Here is a 19022-nt window from a genome sequence, read left to right on the forward strand (position 1 = left end):
ATCCTGCACTCATATTCATACAAACACAGAGCACCCAAAGTATTTTGCTGAAAAGAATCAAGATATTGACAGTGGCGGGCTCCCAATATCTCATCCTCACCAGGACGAAAGTTTAATACTATTTGAAGATGTTAATATGGAAGTGAGTGGTGTAAGCCTTTCTGCCTCTGACAGTGAATGCAAATCTCCAGGTGTCTCTGAGAAAGATGCTATAAATGAGCACGGACTGCTCGCTAATTTCTCAATTTCTGATGAACTCTTGTTTGACAACAATCCTGAGCCCCAAGACCAAATTGTCTGCATTAATAGTAGTTGCAGATCTCATGAAGATTTGAGAGCAGTACATGGGGACAGAGAGAAGAGTGGTGACTGTGCTTTTGACGGCTCAAAGGAAATATTTTCTGTTACATTTGATTTAGGGTTTCGTGCTCCAGATTCTGATGATGAGAACTTAGAACGTATATCCGATACAAAGAAGAATGGCTCTGTAGATGACGCATCTGGGCAGTGTGCAGATGTGAAGAATGTGGGCGTCATCGCCGCACCGTCTCCTGGACTGTGTGGTGCAGATTGCATATTAAACCAGGTAACACCAGAAGGTTCTGTTGACTGTTCTACAAGAGAAGATAAGCAGAGTTCAGCTTTTGCACCGAGTGTAGCAAAAGAGAAAGGATGTATATCTCCTGGTTATTCTCAGTTTTCCTTGCCAGTCAGAGAAAAAGTTATGAGTACACCACTTTCTGAATCAAATACTTGGACCCCGTCTTATAAGAAGAACAGGCAAATGCCCAAGACACCAGATTCTAACAGAGGAAGAATAAATCCACAAAGTTCCAAAGAAACGTTGAATTTAACTTTTGATGATTTAGGTCTTCCTGTAGAAAAGAAAAAAAGTGGGGGGAAAATGAGTCTGCATCAGTCTTGTTATCCTGCTGCAGGTAAGCGTCAGTCTTTATAAAACACATAAGTCTTTCTAGAGTGATTACTCTGGATGGACTTTGTAATTTCTCAAAATGTTGGTACATTATGTTTCTTTAGTTCATGTTTATTAATGATTTTTATTAGATACTGATAGCATGCTTGCTATTGGAAAAGTCTGATGTAAGATACAGATTTAACTCTGCTACCTGGTTGAGAAGCACAGGTGATTGGCATTTTCCCCTTCATTTATTTAGTAAACGATGAGTGAGGTAGAAGAGCAGAGAGAGAACCAGGACGTCCCTCTGGCATGTGTGGAGCTGGGGATCAAACTCAGGACCTCATGCTGGAGCGCCAGGTGCTTGGCTTGTGACGCCGCCTCCTGCGCTGCAGCGTAGCCCGCAGTGTCACGCGGTAAACTCCTTCAGCAACAAGTAAGCTGCCAGGCTGTGGAAAGTCCTGATGTATTTGTCTACAAAAATGCCATGACTTTCCTGACAACCCACTAGACTTTGGAGAGGAATTCTGGCCTCATTCACTAATAAAATTAGGACATTTACATTATTTTGCCCGTTTTCAGTGAGTTTGTAAAAATTGAATTCTTGGTTGGGGGTAGATAGCATAATGGTTACTCAAAGAGACTCATGCTTGAGGCTCCAAAGTCCCAAGTTTAGTCCTCTGCACCACCAGAAAGCAAAGCTGAGCAGTACTCAGGTTAAAAACAAACGAGGGAGTCAGGCGGTAGCAGCTGGTTAAGCGCACGTGGGGCGGAGCACAAGGACCGGCGTAAGGATCCCGGTTCGAGTCCCCGGCTCCCCACCTGCAGGGGAGTCGCTTCACAGGCGGTGAAGCAGGTCTGCAGGGGTCTGTCTTTCTCTCCCTGTCTGTCTTCCCCTTCTCTCTCCATTTCTCTCTCTGTCCTATCCAACAATGACAACAATAACTACAACAACAATAAAAAACAGCAAGGCCAACAAAAGGGAAAATAGATAAATACAAAAAAAAATTTAAAAAAACAAACAAAACCACGACATTGAATGCATGTCCAGTGCGTGTTTCAGCGGGGACAGGTAGCCTGGGGAACAGACGTATGCACAGACTCTCATGCCTGAGGCAACCAAGTCCTAGGTTCCATCCCCTGCATCACCATATAAGCCACCTAAGTAAGTGCTCTGAAAAAGAAAATGTGTGTTTGTTAGCTACAGTTATCGTCTCTTGTGGTCCAGGAGGTGGTGCAGTGTATGGAGTGTAGAGCTTTCAAGCATAAAGTCCCGAGTTCAATCCCTGGCAGCACATGTACCAGAGTGATGTCTGGTTCTTTCTCTCCTATTGTTCTCATGTATAAATAAAATATATTTAAAAAATCCTCTTTTGATTTCCTCGTTGGTACTGTTTGACCTTTTTTTTTGAACATGTTTTATTTATTTTTAATGAAAGAGATACAGAGTGAAAGCGAGAAGAGCCCTGCTCAGCTCTGTGTGGTATAGGGGACTGAACTTGGGACCTTGGAACCTCGGGCTTGAGAGTCTCAGCAGAACCATCATGCTAGCTACCCTACCGCTTTTCGGCCTTTTTTCATATTTTTCAGTTGTCCAGACATTTGGAGTACTTTTATTTATTTTTTTTGAGAATGAATAAATGTTGAGATTTTCAGAGATTAATTCTTAACATATCAGTAAAATAATTGTGGTTTGGCTAAGCTTAAGTCTGTTGACCGGAGTTATTATTTTAAAATTATAGGTGAACACTTAAGAAGCAGTGAAAGTGAAGATGATGTGATTTTCCGAAGAAAAACTAGCAAGCCAAAGAGAGATCTTTTAGAATCCCCTGAGGTAAGTCATTAGGATCGCACTGTGTTTATAGAAAACCTGCCATCTTGTAATGAAATGTATTTTTTTTAATCTTACCTAGAATCAGAAAAATAGTGACGTTGATTCTCCACTTCAGGCTGTCAGAAAGCACCGGACTCCTCTAAACAGAGTACGTAAATACGGATAACATTGTAATTAAGGGTTTTTCTTTGTTTGTTTTTAACTTATTACATGATAGGGTTGAGTGATGTTGAGAGAGATGGGGAGATTGGGAGGGGAGAGACACCAGTACAATTGCTTCACTGCTCATACCGTTGTTCAAGTTGATTTCTAAGACAGGCCTTAGCCTCGATGTTGGAAGTTCTGGCAAGCTTCTTAAAAATACATTTAGTTACTCAAGAAAAAGGACAATTGTCACCACGGAGTGAAGAGCTTCTCCTTAAGGAGTGACACAAAGCTAGACATTTTTTTTAATTATTGGATTATAAAGATATTATTATTATTTAATTATTGGATTATAAAGACAGATGGGTGATCATTGAGAAGATAACAAAAAGGTAGTAATTTCAGTGTTGACCATATTTGAAATTCTTGTCTTTGTGGAATAGTAAAAATAGCATTTAAAGCACTGGGTGAAGTTGAGATTTGCGTAGACAGTTTTTATGGCAGGCCATTGTCATTTTTCATTTGTTTATAGCTGATTATGAAATTTCAGATTGGAAAGTTTTGTGTGTTTTAATTCTGATACAGTGTATGATAATTTGTTTAAAATCAGTTAAAATTGGAGTTATTCCATATCAGTATACACATAAAAATTTACTGAAAGTTAAAAATACTTAAATTGAGTTATCAGAAGTGGATAAAAAATATTGACAATGCTGATAATACCTCCAGTAGAAATACCTAGCAAGGAAGATACTGTGATCACAAACGTTAAGTACCCACATTACCATGAGCATTTGTAACATAACTACAAATTGTTAGAGCTTTTTATTTTTCTAACCAGAATATGTTAAATATTTTTCAAAAACCAACAAAAATCCAAGAGGGCCGGGGAGATAGCATAATGGTTACGCAGCAGTCTTTGATGCATGAGGTTTTGAGTACCTGGGTTCTACCAGAGCTGAGCAGTGTTCTTTTCTGTCTCTCTATTTTCATTTGAATAAATAAAATATTAAGAGAAAAACAGCCATTGAGAAATAAATTCATCAGATACAGCAATCCAAGTTATTTTGCTCAATCAAGAATTTTACTTAATTATCGCAGTTAGAACTATCATCTAGTGATGAGGATGACAATTTTCAACAACATTCACATTTAGAAGACTTCGAGGAGTTAAGCAAAAATGCCAAAAGGATTCTCAAAGTTCAAAAGAAGCAGAGTCACCTAAAGGTAATTTTTTTTTCTCTCCCCCCCCCCTTTTTTTTTCCCTTCCATTTCATTAAAGATTGCTGAGAAACTTACCAAATTCTTCATGGAGGAAGTAGAAGGGCATTTGTACTGTCTATCATAACAAAAACGTAATATTTTAATACCTACCAATGAAAGTTTCACAATATACAGTGATGAGATACTTTTTCTCTCCCTCTTTCTGTCTTCCCCTCCTCTCTGCACTTCTCTCTGTCTTATCTAACAATGACGACATCAACAACAGCAACAATAAGAACTACAACAACGACGGAAAACAAGGGTAAGGAGAGGGAAAATAAATTTAAAAATTAAAGACCTTGCTCTTTTTGGCCTAAACAACAATCCTTTAAGTTCTCTACCTCTCTGTCTTTCTCCCTCTCTTTCCTGGGACTAACATGTGAGCGGTTTTTAGTGCTGTTTCCTTCTTTCTTTCTCTCTACCTCTCTCTCTTTATCTGACATGTTTTGTTTCCGATAAAGAGAAAACGGAAGACCTCTAGTTTTCCACATACCTCCCTCTCTCCCTTCATCCTCACCCCTGTTCTTTCCCTTTGTGCCTCTTGATCCCGTTTAACAGGACTAATCTCATTGTCCTGCAGTTTAATCTCTGCTGTCATTTAGATTTTATCCAGAGACGGGGGACAGTTAGAGGAGGACACAAGTGAAGGCTGGAAAAGTAGTAATAAAAGTTGTAGGGATGATTTTTTTCCACGATTTTTTTAAATATAATTACTGTTCAACCATTTATTTTTAAAACACATACATACATTCTTTCTAAACTTTTGTTTTTAAACTTTTTTTTTAGTTTCCAGTTTTGTGATATAGTTGATAAATAGATTATGGTATAAGTTGTAAGGGTGCAGCATAGAGATTCTCCTTATTTATGTGACATGAGTAATTTGAGGCCCTAAGTGTGGTCCCACACTGCATGTGCGGCGTGCTGCTTCCCCTCCTCTCTCCTCCTTTCAGTCTGTATCATTTGTGAAGTTAAAAAATATACATATTAAAAAGAAAAACATGGGGAGTCAGGTGGTAGCACAGTGGGTTAAGTATACGTGGCACAAAGCACAAGGACCGGCATAAGGATCCCGGTTCGAGCCCTGGCTCTCCACCTGCAGGGGAGTCGCTTCACAGGCGGTGAAGCAAGTCTGCAGGATAAGTAAAATAGAAAAATTTAAAAAAAGAATAACATGATGCTCAGAGCACCTGGTGGAGGTTGTATTGTTATCTGGAACACTAGGAAATGTTATGCATGGACAAACTTTTGTATTTACTGTCAACTGTAAAACATTAATCCCCATTTTAAAAAAAGGAAAGAAAAAAAACATTCAGCGATCTGACATACGTAACAGCAGTGGCAAGAAGTTCATTTTCCAGACTTATCGCCAATTATTTAAGGAAAGTAAATTCTCAAGTATGTCTTTGTTTTCTGATTTGTCTCAGCTGATAGCTAGAAAGTTTTTAGATGATGAAGCAGAGCTTTCTGAAGATGAAGAATGTGTTTCATCAGATGAAAGGGATGAGTCAGAAAGTGAGCAGAATTCCTCCTTACTTGACTTCTTAAATGACGAGCCGCAGCTTTCACAGGCCGTCGATGGTAAGTGATACTAGTGTGTGTCCTTTAAGTATTTCTATGCTCCAAAGTGTATTAGATGCCTTAAATGTAAAAGAATTCCATTTGGTTTGAATATTGTGAATGTGAAATAGTTCATAATTAATACTTTAATACTGGTCTTCATTTAAATAATTTTGCAACTTAAATTCCTGGTTACAGATTCTGAAATGAGAGCTATTTATATAAAGTCTTTGCGCAGCCCAGAGGTGGGCAATCAGTACAGAAGGATGCATACGAAATCCAACGTAAATGTCTTCTCACAGGTATGAGCTGTAAACATATACTCGATGCAAAACTGTGTTCTTAGTAATCCCACTGCCATTCTTCGTTGTTTGTGGGGCCAGCGTGCAGTATCACTACTCCCAGGGCACCCTTTGGTGTCCTCCACTTGGAGAGACAGTGGCCCTGCAGCATCAGACCTCCTGGGGATGATGATGGTGATGTATGTGTATGAATTTTGTTTTGTTTTTTGTCCTGTAAATCAGAGGCACTGTCCAGTTTTGGCTGATGGTGGCGTAGGGGATTGAACCTGGGACTTTGGAGCCTTTGTCATGAGAGTCTCTTTGCATAAGCACTGAGCTGTCTTCCCCCACCAAAATATTTTTAAAATATTTACTAATGAGAGTGAGAGAATCAGAGCATAACTCTTGGCACATACCATCCTGGGATCAAACTCTGGACCTCATGATTTTGAGTCCAATGTTTTATCCATTTTATTCCCTTAAAACTAAGCTCTTTATTAAGAGTTTATACCTAAAAAAATAAATAGAACTAAACTATGATCTCTGCTCTGAGTGGAAAAGGTAGGCTAAATAAACTCTCAAAACCCCTTTTAGTCCTGATGAAACTATCCTTTAGTTTGTGCTAATTAGTGTTCTATGAAATTATTTCGGGAGTCGGGCGGCAGCACAGCGGGTTAAGCGCATGTGGCGCAAAGTGCAAGGATCTATATAAGGACCCGGTTCACAGGCGGTGAAGCAGGTCTGCAGGTGTCTTATCTTTCTCTCCCCTCTTCTGTCTTCTCCCTCCATTTCTCTCTGTCCTATCCAACAATGACAACAAGAATAACTACAACAATAAAACAACAGGGCAACAAAAGGGAATCAATAAATAAACATTTTTTAAAAAAGAAGTTATTTCCCTGCTAAGAGACTTTTTAAAGGAAGTGAATAGAATATGCACTAAGTGTACTTCATATTTATTTTATAAAAAGTTTTACTCTAAAAATGGACAGTTATTTTTCTCTTAATAGTTAACATTAGAAAAATCAATTCTGTATGCATGTACAAACTATTGTATTTACTGTTGAATGTAAAACATTAATTCCCCAATAAAGAAATAAATTTAAAAAAAAATCAGTTCTGGCCAGAGATAGGTAGCATAATGGTTCCACAAAGAGACTTTCTTTCCTGAGGCTCCAAGGTCCCAGGTTCAATCCCCCGCACCACCATAAGCCAGAGCTGACCAGCGCCTTCTGGTGAAAAAAAAAAAGGTCTGATTGTGGACTGCCTTGCCATGTGGACATGTTCATGGAAGAAAAGTCCCTGTTTTTCTTCCATTAAAATATATTGAGTATTTGTTAATTGAACAAATAACTAAAGTAAGTTAAAATTGTTGATGATAATCCCATCTACTTTAAGGAATGTTAAAGACACGATGATTTATGGGTGGGGAAATACAGTATATGAGATTTTTAAAAACAATTTTTAATTTTTACCAGAGCATTGCTCAGCTCTGGCTTACAGTGGTGCAGGGGATTGAACCTGCTATATGAGATTCTTTTTTTTTTTTTTTAATAATTTAAAAAAAAATTTTATTTATTCCCTTTTGTTGCCCTTGTTGTTTTATTGTTGTAGTTATTATTGTTGTTGTCGTTGTTGGATAGGACAGAGAGACATGGAGAGAGGAGGGGAAGACAGAGAGAGGGAGAGAAAGACAGACACCTGCAGACCTGCTTCACCGCCTGTGAAGCGACTCCCCTGCAGGTGGGGAGCTGGGGGTTCGAACCGGGATCCTTATGCCGGTCCTTGTGCTTTGCGCCACCTGCGCTTAACCCGCTGCTCTACTGCCCGACTCCCGTGAGATTCTTATATCTTTATTGCAGATTCCTGAGCAAGATGAAACCTACTTAGAGGACAGTTTTTGCGTTGATAAAGAGGAGTCTTCCAAAAGCCAGTCAAGTGAAGAAGAAGTGTGTGTTGATTTTAACATAACTGAAGACTTCTTTGAAAACGGCAGTAAAAAGTATAAAACCCGGCACGCAGTTAAGCTGAAAGAAATGAAGATGAGGCAGAATTGTGCGGGTTCTAAAAAGAAATTATCCAGGATTATTTTACCTGACGATTCCAGTGAGGAAGAAAAGGAAGTAACAGAGCAAGGGAGCGCCGGCATCAAGGTCGGCCCGGGCGTTCTCGCCGCGGACAGGCAGCCGCAGGGCCCCTGCGTGACCCTGCCGCCTCCCGGGTCTTCCCTGCAGCCCGGGGGCAGGGGCCGTGCTGGATCCGAAGGCGGTCAGGTGCCAGACCAGACACGAAAGACGCCTCTTCCTGACACCCCCGGCTTCAACCCGCAGGCTCCTAGAAACATTGCCTCTACCTCTCCATTTACTTCTGTCGACTCGCAGACAGACTTCACAGAGCGTCCAGCTAATCTCAAGGTATGGGGCAAAGCTGAGAAAACCAAAGGGTCGTTTTTCTGGTGGGGGGAGGGGTGGTGATAGGGAGGTTTTGTTCTTTTGTGTTAAGCAACACAAAGAAAGCCAGCAAGTCGTAACATCAACCAAGAAAATAACTGAATGTTCTGATCTTCTATAGAGAAATTTACTAAGCTGGGCTGGGGAGAGGGCATAGTGGTTCTGCAAGGCTTTTTGTGCCCGAGGCTCTGAGTTTGCAGGTACATCCCCGGCACCACCATAAGCCTTTTTGTGCCCGAGGCTCTGAGTTTGCAGGTACATCCCCGGCACCACCATAAGCCTTTTTGTGCCCGAGGCTCTGAGTTTGCAGGTACATCCCCGGCACCACCATAAGCCTTTTTGTGCCCGAGGCTCTGAGTTTGCAGGTACATCCCCGGCACCACCATAAGCCTTTTTGTGCCCGCGGCTCTTGAGTTTGCAGGTACATCCCCGGCACCACCATAAGCCTTTTTGTGCCCACGGCTCTGAGTTTGCAGGTACATCCCCGGCACCACCATAAGCCTTTTTGTGCCCGCGGCTCTGAGTTTGCAGGTACATCCCCGGCACCACCATAAGCCTTTTTGTGCCCGCGGCTCTGAGTTTGCAGGTACATCCCCGGCACCACCATAAGCCTTTTTGTGCCCGCGGCTCTGAGTTTGCAGGTACATCCCCGGCACCACCATAAGCCTTTTTGTGCCCGCGGCTCTGAGTTTGCAGGTACATCCCCGGCACCACCATAAGCCTTTTTGTGCCCGCGGCTCTGAGTTTGCAGGTACATCCCCGGCACCACCATAAGCCTTTTTGTGCCCGCGGCTCTGAGTTTGCAGGTACATCCCCGGCACCACCATAAGGCTTTTTGTGCCCGCGGCTCTGAGTTTGCAGGTACATCCCCGGCACCACCATAAGCCTTTTTGTGCCCGCGGCTCTTGAGTTTGCAGGTACATCCCCGGCACCACCATAAGCCTTTTTGTGCCCGCGGCTCTGAGTTTGCAGGTACATCCCCGGCACCACCATAAGGCTTTTTGTGCCCGCGGCTCTGAGTTTGCAGGTACATCCCCGGCACCACCATAAGGCTTTTTGTGCCCGCGGCTCTGAGTTTGCAGGTACATCCCCGGCACCACCATAAGGCTTTTTGTGCCCGCGGCTCTGAGTTTGCAGGTACATCCCCGGCACCACCATAAGCCTTTTTGTGCCCGCGGCTCTGAGTTTGCAGGTACATCCCCGGCACCACCATAAGCCTTTTTGTGCCCGCGGCTCTGAGTTTGCAGGTACATCCCCGGCACCACCATAAGCCTTTTTGTGCCCGCGGCTCTGAGTTTGCAGGTACATCCCCGGCACCACCATAAGCCTTTTTGTGCCCGCGGCTCTGAGTTTGCAGGTACATCCCCGGCACCACCATAAGCCTTTTTGTGCCCGCGGCTCTGAGTTTGCAGGTACATCCCCGGCACCACCATAAGGCTTTTTGTGCCCGCGGCTCTGAGTTTGCAGGTACATCCCCGGCACCACCATAAGCCTTTTTGTGCCCGCGGCTCTTGAGTTTGCAGGTACATCCCCGGCACCACCATAAGCCTTTTTGTGCCCGCGGCTCTGAGTTTGCAGGTACATCCCCGGCACCACCATAAGGCTTTTTGTGCCTGCGGCTCTGAGTTTGCAGGTACATCCCCGGCACCACCATAAGCCTTTTTGTGCCCGCGGCTCTGAGTTTGCAGGTACATCCCCGGCACCACCATAAGCCTTTTTGTGCCCGCGGCTCTTGAGTTTGCAGGTACGATCCCTGGCACCACCATAAGCCAGAATTGAGCAGTGATCTGATCTCTCTCACATTAAAGTGAATAAAATAAAAAAATCTTAAAAATAGGGCATGGTCCACAAGGGCAGCAAAAGAGAATAAATAAATAAAATAAATAAATAATATATATAGAAAAACAGGGCAGAGGTATGGTTTTGCAAAAAGACTTCCATTCCTGAGGCTCTAGAGCTGCAGGTTCAATCTCCTGCACTATCACAAGCCAGAGCTAAAGAAAGAAAGAAAGAAATTTAAAAATAGGGAGTCCAGCGGTAGCCCAGTGGGTTAAGCACATGTGCCGCAACGTGCAAGGACCGGCTCAAGGATCCCAGTTCCAGCCCCGGCTCCCCACCTGCAGGGGAGTCGCTTTACAGGCGGTGAAGCAGGTCTGCAGGTGTCTGTCTTTCTCTCCCCCTCTCTGTCTCCCCCTCCTCTTTTCATTTCGCTCTGTCCTAACAATGACATAAATAACAATAATAACTACAACAACAATGAAAACAACAAGGGTAACAAAAGGGAAAATAAATAAAAATTATTAAAAAGAAATTTAAAAAACAGCGAGAGAGAAATTTACTAGCTATAAAAAGGGTGTAGGAAAACTGGCTTTTGCAAGGTAAAACTAGCAAGTTATATACTCAGAAGAGTCTTCAGACTACCTTTTCTTTCCTTTGCAGAAGGCTTTTTAGGTAAGCCCTTCTCTCTACTGGGTAGAATAATTTAGAGATACCACTTGCCTTCTTGTATCTTAATTTCCCAATGGAACAGAAAGCTTCAGCCATAGGAGAAAACCCAGTGGCCCTAGAGGCGCAGGTGAGAACTTTTCAGATGAGGGAAGGGACAGAAATTATACATCCTGGGGCCGGGTGAGGGAAGGACAGAAATTATACATCCTGGGGTCGGGTGAGGGAAGGGACAGAAATTATACATCCTGGGGCCAGGTGAGGGAAGGGACAGAAATTATACATCCTGGGGCCGGGTGACGGAAGGGACAGAAATTATACATCCTGGGGCCAGGTGAGGGAAGGGACAGAAATTATACATCCTGGGGCCAGGTGAGGGAAGGGACAGAAATTATACATCCTGGGGCCGGGTGAGGGAAGGGACAGAAATTATACATCCTGGGGCCGGGTGAGGGAAGGGACAGAAATTATACATCCTGGGGTCGGGTGAGGGAAGGGACAGAAATTATACATCCTGGGGCCGGGTGAGGGAAGGGACAGAAATTATACATCCTGGGGCCGGGTGAGGGAAGGGACAGAAATTATACATCCTGGGGCCAGGTGAGGGAAGGGACAGAAATTATACATCCTGGGGCCGGGTGAGGGAAGGGACAGAAATTATACATCCTGGGGCCGGGTGAGGGAAGGGACAGAAATTATACATCCTGGGGTCGGGTGAGGGAAGGGACAGAAATTATACATCCTGGGGCCGGGTGAGGGAAGGGACAGAAATTATACATCCTGGGGCCGGGTGAGGGAAGGGACAGAAATTATACATCCTGGGGCCGGGTGAGGGAAGGGACAGAAATTATACATCCTGGGGCCGGGTGAGGGAAGGGACAGAAATTATACATCCTGGGGCCGGGTGAGGGAAGGGACAGAAATTATACATCCTGGGGCCGGGTGAGGGAAGGGACAGAAATTATACATCCTGGGGTCGGGTGAGGGAAGGGACAGAAATTATACATCCTGGGGCCAGGTGAGGGAAGGGACAGAAATTATACATCCTGGGGCCGGGTGAGGGAAGGGACAGAAATTATACATCCTGGGGCCAGGTGAGGGAAGGGACAGAAATTATACATCCTGGGGCCGGGTGAGGGAAGGGACAGAAATTATACATCCTGGGGCCGGGTGAGGGAAGGGGCAGAGATTATACATCCTGGGGCCAGGTGAGGGAAGGGACAGAAATTATACATCCTGGGGTCGGGTGAGGGAAGGGGCAGAAATTATACATCCTGGGGCCGGGTGAGGGAAGGGGCAGAGATTATACATTCTGGGGTCGGGTGAGGGAAGGGACAGAAATTATACATCCTGGGGCCGGGTGACGGAAGGGACAGAAATTATACATCCTGGGGCCGGGTGAGGGAAGGGGCAGAGATTATACATTCTGGGGCCGGGTGAGGGAAGGGACAGAAATTATACATCCTGGGGCCGGGTGAGGGAAGGGGCAGAGATTATACATCCTGGGGGTCCGGCTGCTCCCCACCTGCAGGAGAGTCCTTCACAGGCGGTGAAGCAGGTCTGCAGGTGTCTGTCTTTCTCTCCCCCTCTCTGTCTTCCCCTCCTCTCTCCATTTCTCTCTGTCCTATCCAACAACAAAGACATCAGTAATAACCACAACAACGATAAAAACAACTAGGGCAACAAAAGGGAAAATATAGCCTCCGGGTAAGTCAGGCAATAATGCAGTGGGTTAAGCTCATGTGGCGCAAAATGCAAGGACTGGCCTAAGGATCTCAGTTCAAGCCCCTAGTTCCCCACCTGCAGGGGAGTCACTTCACAAGTGGTGAAGCAGGTCTGCAGGTGTCTGTCTTTCTCTCCCTATCTCTGTCTTCCCCTCCTCTCTCCATTTCTCGCTCTCCTATCCAATGACAACTACAACTATAAAAAGAAACGGGGAGTCAGTCGGTAGTGCAGCTGGTTAAGCGTACTTGGCGCAAAGCTCAAGGACCTGTGTAAGGATCCGGGTTGGAGCCCCCGGCTCCCCACCTGCAGGGGAATCGCTTCACAAGCGGTGAAGCAGGTCTGCAGGTGTCTGTCTGTCTCTCCCCCTCTCTGTTTTCCTCTTCTCTTTCCATTTTTCTCTCTGTCCTATCCAACGACAACATCATCAACAACAACAATAACTACAACAACAAAGGCAACAAAAGGGAATAAATATTTTAGACAAAAAAAAGCCTTCTGGAGCAGAGCAGTGGATTCATGCAGGCACCGAGCCCCAGCAATAACCTCGGAGGCACAAAATATTTAAATATACATATATGTATATGTATGTATCCAGTAGAGTGGAAAGTGGATTCACTGAGAATGTCCACTTCTCAAGACTGAGACAGTAGGGGCATGCTGAGCCAAGACCACAGGAACCACCCCCCCAACCTTTCAGCTCTCCTCCTGTCTCCTCCAGCCAGGCAGCCTTGCACCAAGCTACCAATAAAAAGCAGTCTACTTCCATGACATGGGGCATATAAGGAGAAAAGTCACGGCGAAGACCTAGAGCTGCAACAACCTTTAGAAACACCTGCGGCAGCAACCCAAGCCCCGTCCTAAAAGCCTAGTGACACTAGAGGAGCTTTCAGCCTTTGGGTGTTGAGTGACAGTGGTGAGACCCAAACCCAAGCGTGATTTAACCTGTGACTAAATTGACTTAGTACCACACAGGGCAGCCTGTAGGTATGTCTCATTCTTGGCACGAATACTGCTTAACCACTGTCTTTCATGAGAGGTGTGGCTTTCAGCCAAAAGAAGCAGAAAAAAAGACAGGCTCCATATACTGGGACTGTCAAGTCACATTTAAAATAGCCATGGTTAAAGGCATAGAGAAAGATTCAGAGAACTATGCACAACCAGATCAGGAATGTTCTCAGAGAAGCGGAAACTAAACAACAACTTTGTGGGAAACATTGTAAACGAACAGGAGGTAGATTGAGCGCAGCACAGGCAGAAACAGCTGGCAGACTGCCAGTGAGCCCAGTGGCCATCACCCAGCCTGAAGCACCAGAAGAGGGAACACAAGTGAGCACCCACGGCTGGGACTAGCCTGTGACACGCTGTTAGAAAGAAGAGAATAGGATCGAAGATGTATCTGGATAGAGTGGATGAGAATTCCCCAAACTTTATAATGTTGGCATGTTTTACTTATCTGAGTTACTGTTTTCAGTTCTCTGAAGTAGATTCCCAAGACTAAGTTCCTAGATTATGTGCTAGCTGTGCATTTAAGTTTTTGAGTAACTGAAGCTTTCCACGAGATCGACGACGTGTTACATTCTTGACACTGACACCTGCGTGTGTCCCTGTTTCCTAGCCAGCACAGGTTTTCCTGGGTGTGTGCTTTCAGTCCCTCATAGTCACTTTACCTTGTAGGAAGAGTTCAAAAGCATGATGAAAAAAACGCATCAGTAAGGAAAATAAATTTGGTGTTAGAAGTATAGCACTGGGTCTCACCAGTTCGAGTGGACATTACCATACAGTAGGACGCAGGTTCAAGCCCCAGGCCCACTTGCATGGTGGAGTGAAGCAATGCTGCAAGTGTCTCTCTTCTCTGTCTGTATCGAGTAGACGCATAAGTGAAATTAGTTTACAGTACTTACACGTAGTTCTGATAACGATCACTATTTCCTTCTGTTTCAGGGTGACTGTGCTCTGGAGGTTTCTGGCACGTTACTGGCAAACTTCTGCTCAAGACCACAACTGGTCGGCACACGTGCGTCTCTTCAGGCTCCACGGGAAGACCAGAGAGCTTGTATTCTTGTAGATAGTCGTGAGGTCACTTCTGGCGCAGAAGTGATCTCCTCCCTAAGAGCCATTCACGGCTTCCACGTGGAGGTTTGTCCTCTTAATGGCTGTGATTACATAGTGAGTAACCGGATGGTGGTGGAGAGGAGGTACCATTCTGAGATGGCAAATAGTCTCCATAAGAGGAAACTCATCGGGCAGATCCAGTATCTACAGAACTTGTTTGAGAGAATCTGTGTGATTGTGGAAAAAGACAGAGAAAAAGCAGGTGTGTGTTCTAGAATGCTTTTTTCATAGACTATAAAGCAATTTGACTATTCATCTTCCGGTCAGGATATAGGGAATTCTTAAAATATAAATATCCTACTCTTGAATTCCATTTCATATTTACTTAACATCATAATGTCTTTCTTTAGTGATCATCCTTTTTTCAGAGATTTATTGGGGGGTTGGGGGGGGGAATATTGCCAGAGCATCAGTCTGACATGGGGTGATGGGGATCAAACTTGGGACTTCATGCTATGGGGTCCAACACTGAATCTACTGCACCATCTCCCAGGCCACTAGTCATTGTTTTGAAATGCAGTTTACACGAGAATTTAAGGCTACGTAAAATGGAGAGCAGGTGAATGAATCTAAGTCTTGCACAGGAACATAGAAAGTATCAAAGCCTGGTGCGGTAGGGAGGGAGGGGGGTGGGGCCAGGGGCCTCAGGAGGCAGGCAGGGACTGGTGGAAAGAGGAGTCAGGAATTGCTTCTGAGTGGACTGATTTCACGGCTATTGAACTGTTGAACAGTGGTGCTGTCTACCATTACAGTTCTTTGGAGTGTGAGAAAAGAGTCACCTGAGGGTGGGGATCAGGTCTGTGCCCCCACTGGAAGGCGAAATCCCTACTGCTGAGTCACCTCTCTGGCCTCAGAGGAACACCAGAGGGCGGCACCTGATGTGCCCTGCACACTGCTCAGCTGCGTGCGAGACGGAGCGCTTTCTGTGGCAGTGCTGCCGGGAATACTGTCCCACCTGGGCTGCTCTCTCTGCCTGAAAGACTGGCCTCAGAAACTGAAACACAAGATCAGAAGAGAATACAGCAGAGCCTGGACTGGAGTTGGTGTACTGCACCAAAGTGAAAGACTGGGGTGGTGGTGGGGAGAGTATAGATCCTGGAACAGGATGGCAGAGGACCTAGTGGGGGTTGTGTTGTTACGTGGAAAACTGAGTATTCACTGTTGACTGTAAAACATTAATCCCCCAATAAAGGGAAGAAAGAAAGAAAGAAAGATTGGCCTGGAGTGAAGAAGCCTCTGCCCCAGCACTCAGGAGCTTCCCCTACAGGCGGACGCTTGTCTGCTTAGGCACGTGCGCGGCTGCCAGCAGCTGTGATGAGGTCGCCACTCAGCATGATGTAGTTTGCGTAATGGTTCCCATCTTCTGATGCTTTAAATATATTAGTAAGACTACCGAAATGCCGTTACTAAGATTTGCTTTCTTTTACATATGAAATATTTAGGAGAGTCCTCCAGGATATTTAAGAGAACGAAGAGCTATGACAGCCTGCTGACCGCCTTAATCAGTGCCGGAATCCGAATTCTTTTCAGTTCCTGCCAAGAAGAAACTGCGGACCTGCTCAAGGAACTGTCTTTAGTGGAGCAAAGGAAGAATGTTGGCATTCATGTTCCAACTGTGGTGAACAGTAGTAAATGGGAGGCACTTCAGTTTTATCTCAGTATCCCCAATATTAGCTACATAACTGCACTAAATATGTGCCACCAGTTCTCATCTGTGAAGAAAATGACTAATAGGTATGTCTGTCTTGGTGCTTTTTTTTTTTTTTTTTTTAATATTCCCTTTTGTTGCCCTTGTTTTATTGTGATTATTATCAATGTCTTTGTTGTTGGATAGGACAGAGAGAAATGGAGAGAGGAGGGGAAGACGGGGAGAGAAAGACAGACACCTGCAGACCTGCTTCACCGCCTGTGAAGTGACTCCCCTGTAGGTGGGGAGCCGGGGGCTCGAACCGGGATCTTTAACGCTGGTCCTTGCTTTGCGCCGCCTGCGCTTAACCCGCTGTGCTACTGTCCGACTCCCTTGTCTTAGTGTTTTTAAGTGGTCACCTTTTAATGGTTCCCAGTATGACAGGAATTTAAAATGCTTTTTGAAGTTGAACAAGTACAATACAAACTCATTTCTGTAGACATTGCTGGCCGACACTTACTAGTCACAGTGTGAAGCTGAGGACAGAGCTCTGCAGCCCCGGGAGGACCTTAGCAGCCTTTGGGGAGCAAGGCACACAGCCCTTTCATTCTCTCTGCATTTACTCTAGAAGTCCAGTGCGCTATCCATTGCACCACAGAGCCCTGCTTACCCTTCCATTCTTATGTCTGGGCTGTTGGAAACTTTGAGTTGTTTGTGATTAGGGCTTGAAAAAGATTTTAGGAAATAGAGCAGCTGTATGATTCCCATGATTTATATTTAATCACATTAAGAATATTGCTTTTGTGTGGGTGTAGATAGCATGATGGTTATGCAAAGAAACTCTCATACCTGAGGCTCCAAAATCCAAGGTTCAATCCCCCACACCACCAGCTGAGCCATGCCCTGGTTAAAAATAACAAGATTGCCTTTTGTATGCCAAAAGTTGTACTGTAGTTTTTTCACTGTGTAATTTGCTTTTCAGCACAGCTCAAGAAATCTCCATGTATGCAAGAGTCACCCAGGAAAAGGCAGAGGAGATCCACAGATACATTCGCTGCTTGTTTGACGTGCACATGTTACCAGATGCTCTTCGCCCCGGCAGACTCAGATCTCCTGTGTCATCGGCCTGCTGAAAGACCTGTGTGCTGTGACCTGCGGCCTGCAGTTTACCATATGTAAATACCTCCTGTTTCCATAGCCACTGTACATTGTGTTGATAGGTATTGTATGCTTTTTTAAGAACCTGACACTCGGTAATCATTTTGATTGTGTTTTGAAGTTGTTTTATTTAATGAAATAAATGTCACCGATGGTGCTGTAAAGAAATGAAGAGCTAGAGTTAGAGATGTCGTTTGGAATGTTCCCAGAGTGGAGTGCTGTCCTCACCAGAATACAATAGCGGGGTGTGTCTGGCTGCTGCCAGGTCCCCTCACCGCGAGCGCCCTTCCTGCCAGAACAGACTTCACTGCTCAGACACATGCACTGCTACCGAGCCGCCTGTCTGCCCCCTCCCTTCCTTACCAGACGATACAGTGAGGCCCAGAAACAGTGACTAACACTGGAAATGGAGGTCTCTTTCCCGAAGACCACCTGTGATTGTAGCTCCTGTGAAACAGCACAAACTCGGCTCTCAAAGCATCTGCTGTCCAGTAATGTCCAGTGGTGCCCGCAGTGCCCCAGAGTAAAGAGAGTCTGTAGGCTATTGCTGTGCAGTGACCAGTTACTTCTCCGTTCAAACTAACCCTTCAGGCAGGTGGGCGATGCACCAGGCAGAAGACATATGCACAAGGACCTGAGTTCAGAGCCCAGACCCCATCTTGGGTCTGTGGGAGACACAGCTGGAAGGGGAGTTCTAGGATGAGTAGTGCTGCAGGTGTCTTTTTTTTAAAAAAATATTTATTTATGTATTCCCTTTTGTTGCCCTTGCTGTTTTTTTAATTATTGTAGTTATTATTGCTGTTGTTATTTGATGTCATAGTTGTTGGATAGGAGAGGAATAGAGAGGGGAGGGGAAGACAGAGGGGGAGAGAAAGACAGACACCTGCAGACCTGCTTCACTGCCTGTGAAGCGACTCCCCTGCAGGTGGGGAGCCGGGGGCTCAAACCAGGATCCTTACGCCGGTCCTTGCATTTCACACCACATGTTTAACCCACTGTGCAACCGCCCGACTCCGTTGCCCTTGTTTTTTATTGTTATTGTTGTTATTGATGTCCTTGTTGGATAGGACAAAGAGAAATGGAGACGGGGGGGGGGGGGGGGCGGAGACAGACACCTGCAGACCTGCTTCACCGCCTGTAAAGCGACTCCCCTTCCGGTGGGGAGCTGGGGGCTCGAACCTGGATCCTTAGGCCGGTCCTTGCGCTTTGCGCCACATGGGCTTAACCCGCTGTGCTACCGCCCGACCCCCAAGACCGCTCTTGTTTTAATAGCTCCTCACAAGCCTGCACCAGCACACCCACCACAGAAAGCATCTTGTCCTCTAGAGAAAGTCCTCGGGGAAGGCCAGCTGGGAGCGGGTCTAGCCCGTTTGGGGGCTGGGCAGTAAGTGGCGGTAGCTCTGGGCTCCCAGTCTGTGTGGGGCCAGTGGGGTGTGCACACTCCCGCTGACCTGCTGAGTATGAGTGTGGGGGGGTCCTGCTCTTGCAGGCCAGGGTCCTCTCCCGGCTC

At 45.3% G+C, this 19022-nt stretch overlaps 1 protein-coding gene across 9 annotated transcripts in view; it reads left to right on the forward strand.

The window, feature by feature from the left end:
• FANCM (FA complementation group M) overlaps window positions 1-19022 on the forward strand; it is a 48973-nt gene that overhangs the window by 23749 nt on the left and 6202 nt on the right. For 4 of the 9 annotated variants that reach the window (XM_060175576.1, XM_060175578.1, XM_060175579.1 and 1 more), the window contains 10 exons: window positions 1-938; window positions 2659-2750; window positions 2830-2898; window positions 3996-4121; window positions 5582-5735; window positions 5913-6016; window positions 7858-8409; window positions 14557-14929; window positions 16170-16461; window positions 17337-17684. The exon at window positions 1-938 is cut by the window's left edge and continues 944 nt beyond it. In XM_060175576.1, the coding sequence (XP_060031559.1) occupies window positions 1-938; window positions 2659-2750; window positions 2830-2898; window positions 3996-4121; window positions 5582-5735; window positions 5913-6016; window positions 7858-8409; window positions 14557-14929; window positions 16170-16461; window positions 17337-17487 (2851 nt within the window). In that variant the 3' untranslated portion in view covers window positions 17488-17684. The other 5 variants (XR_009545398.1, XM_060175577.1, XM_060175582.1 and 2 more) reach the window with 4 other exon arrangements.

Source organism: Erinaceus europaeus, chromosome 16, assembly GCF_950295315.1.
Source record: "Erinaceus europaeus chromosome 16, mEriEur2.1, whole genome shotgun sequence".
Lineage (NCBI taxonomy): Eukaryota > Metazoa > Chordata > Mammalia > Eulipotyphla > Erinaceidae > Erinaceus > Erinaceus europaeus.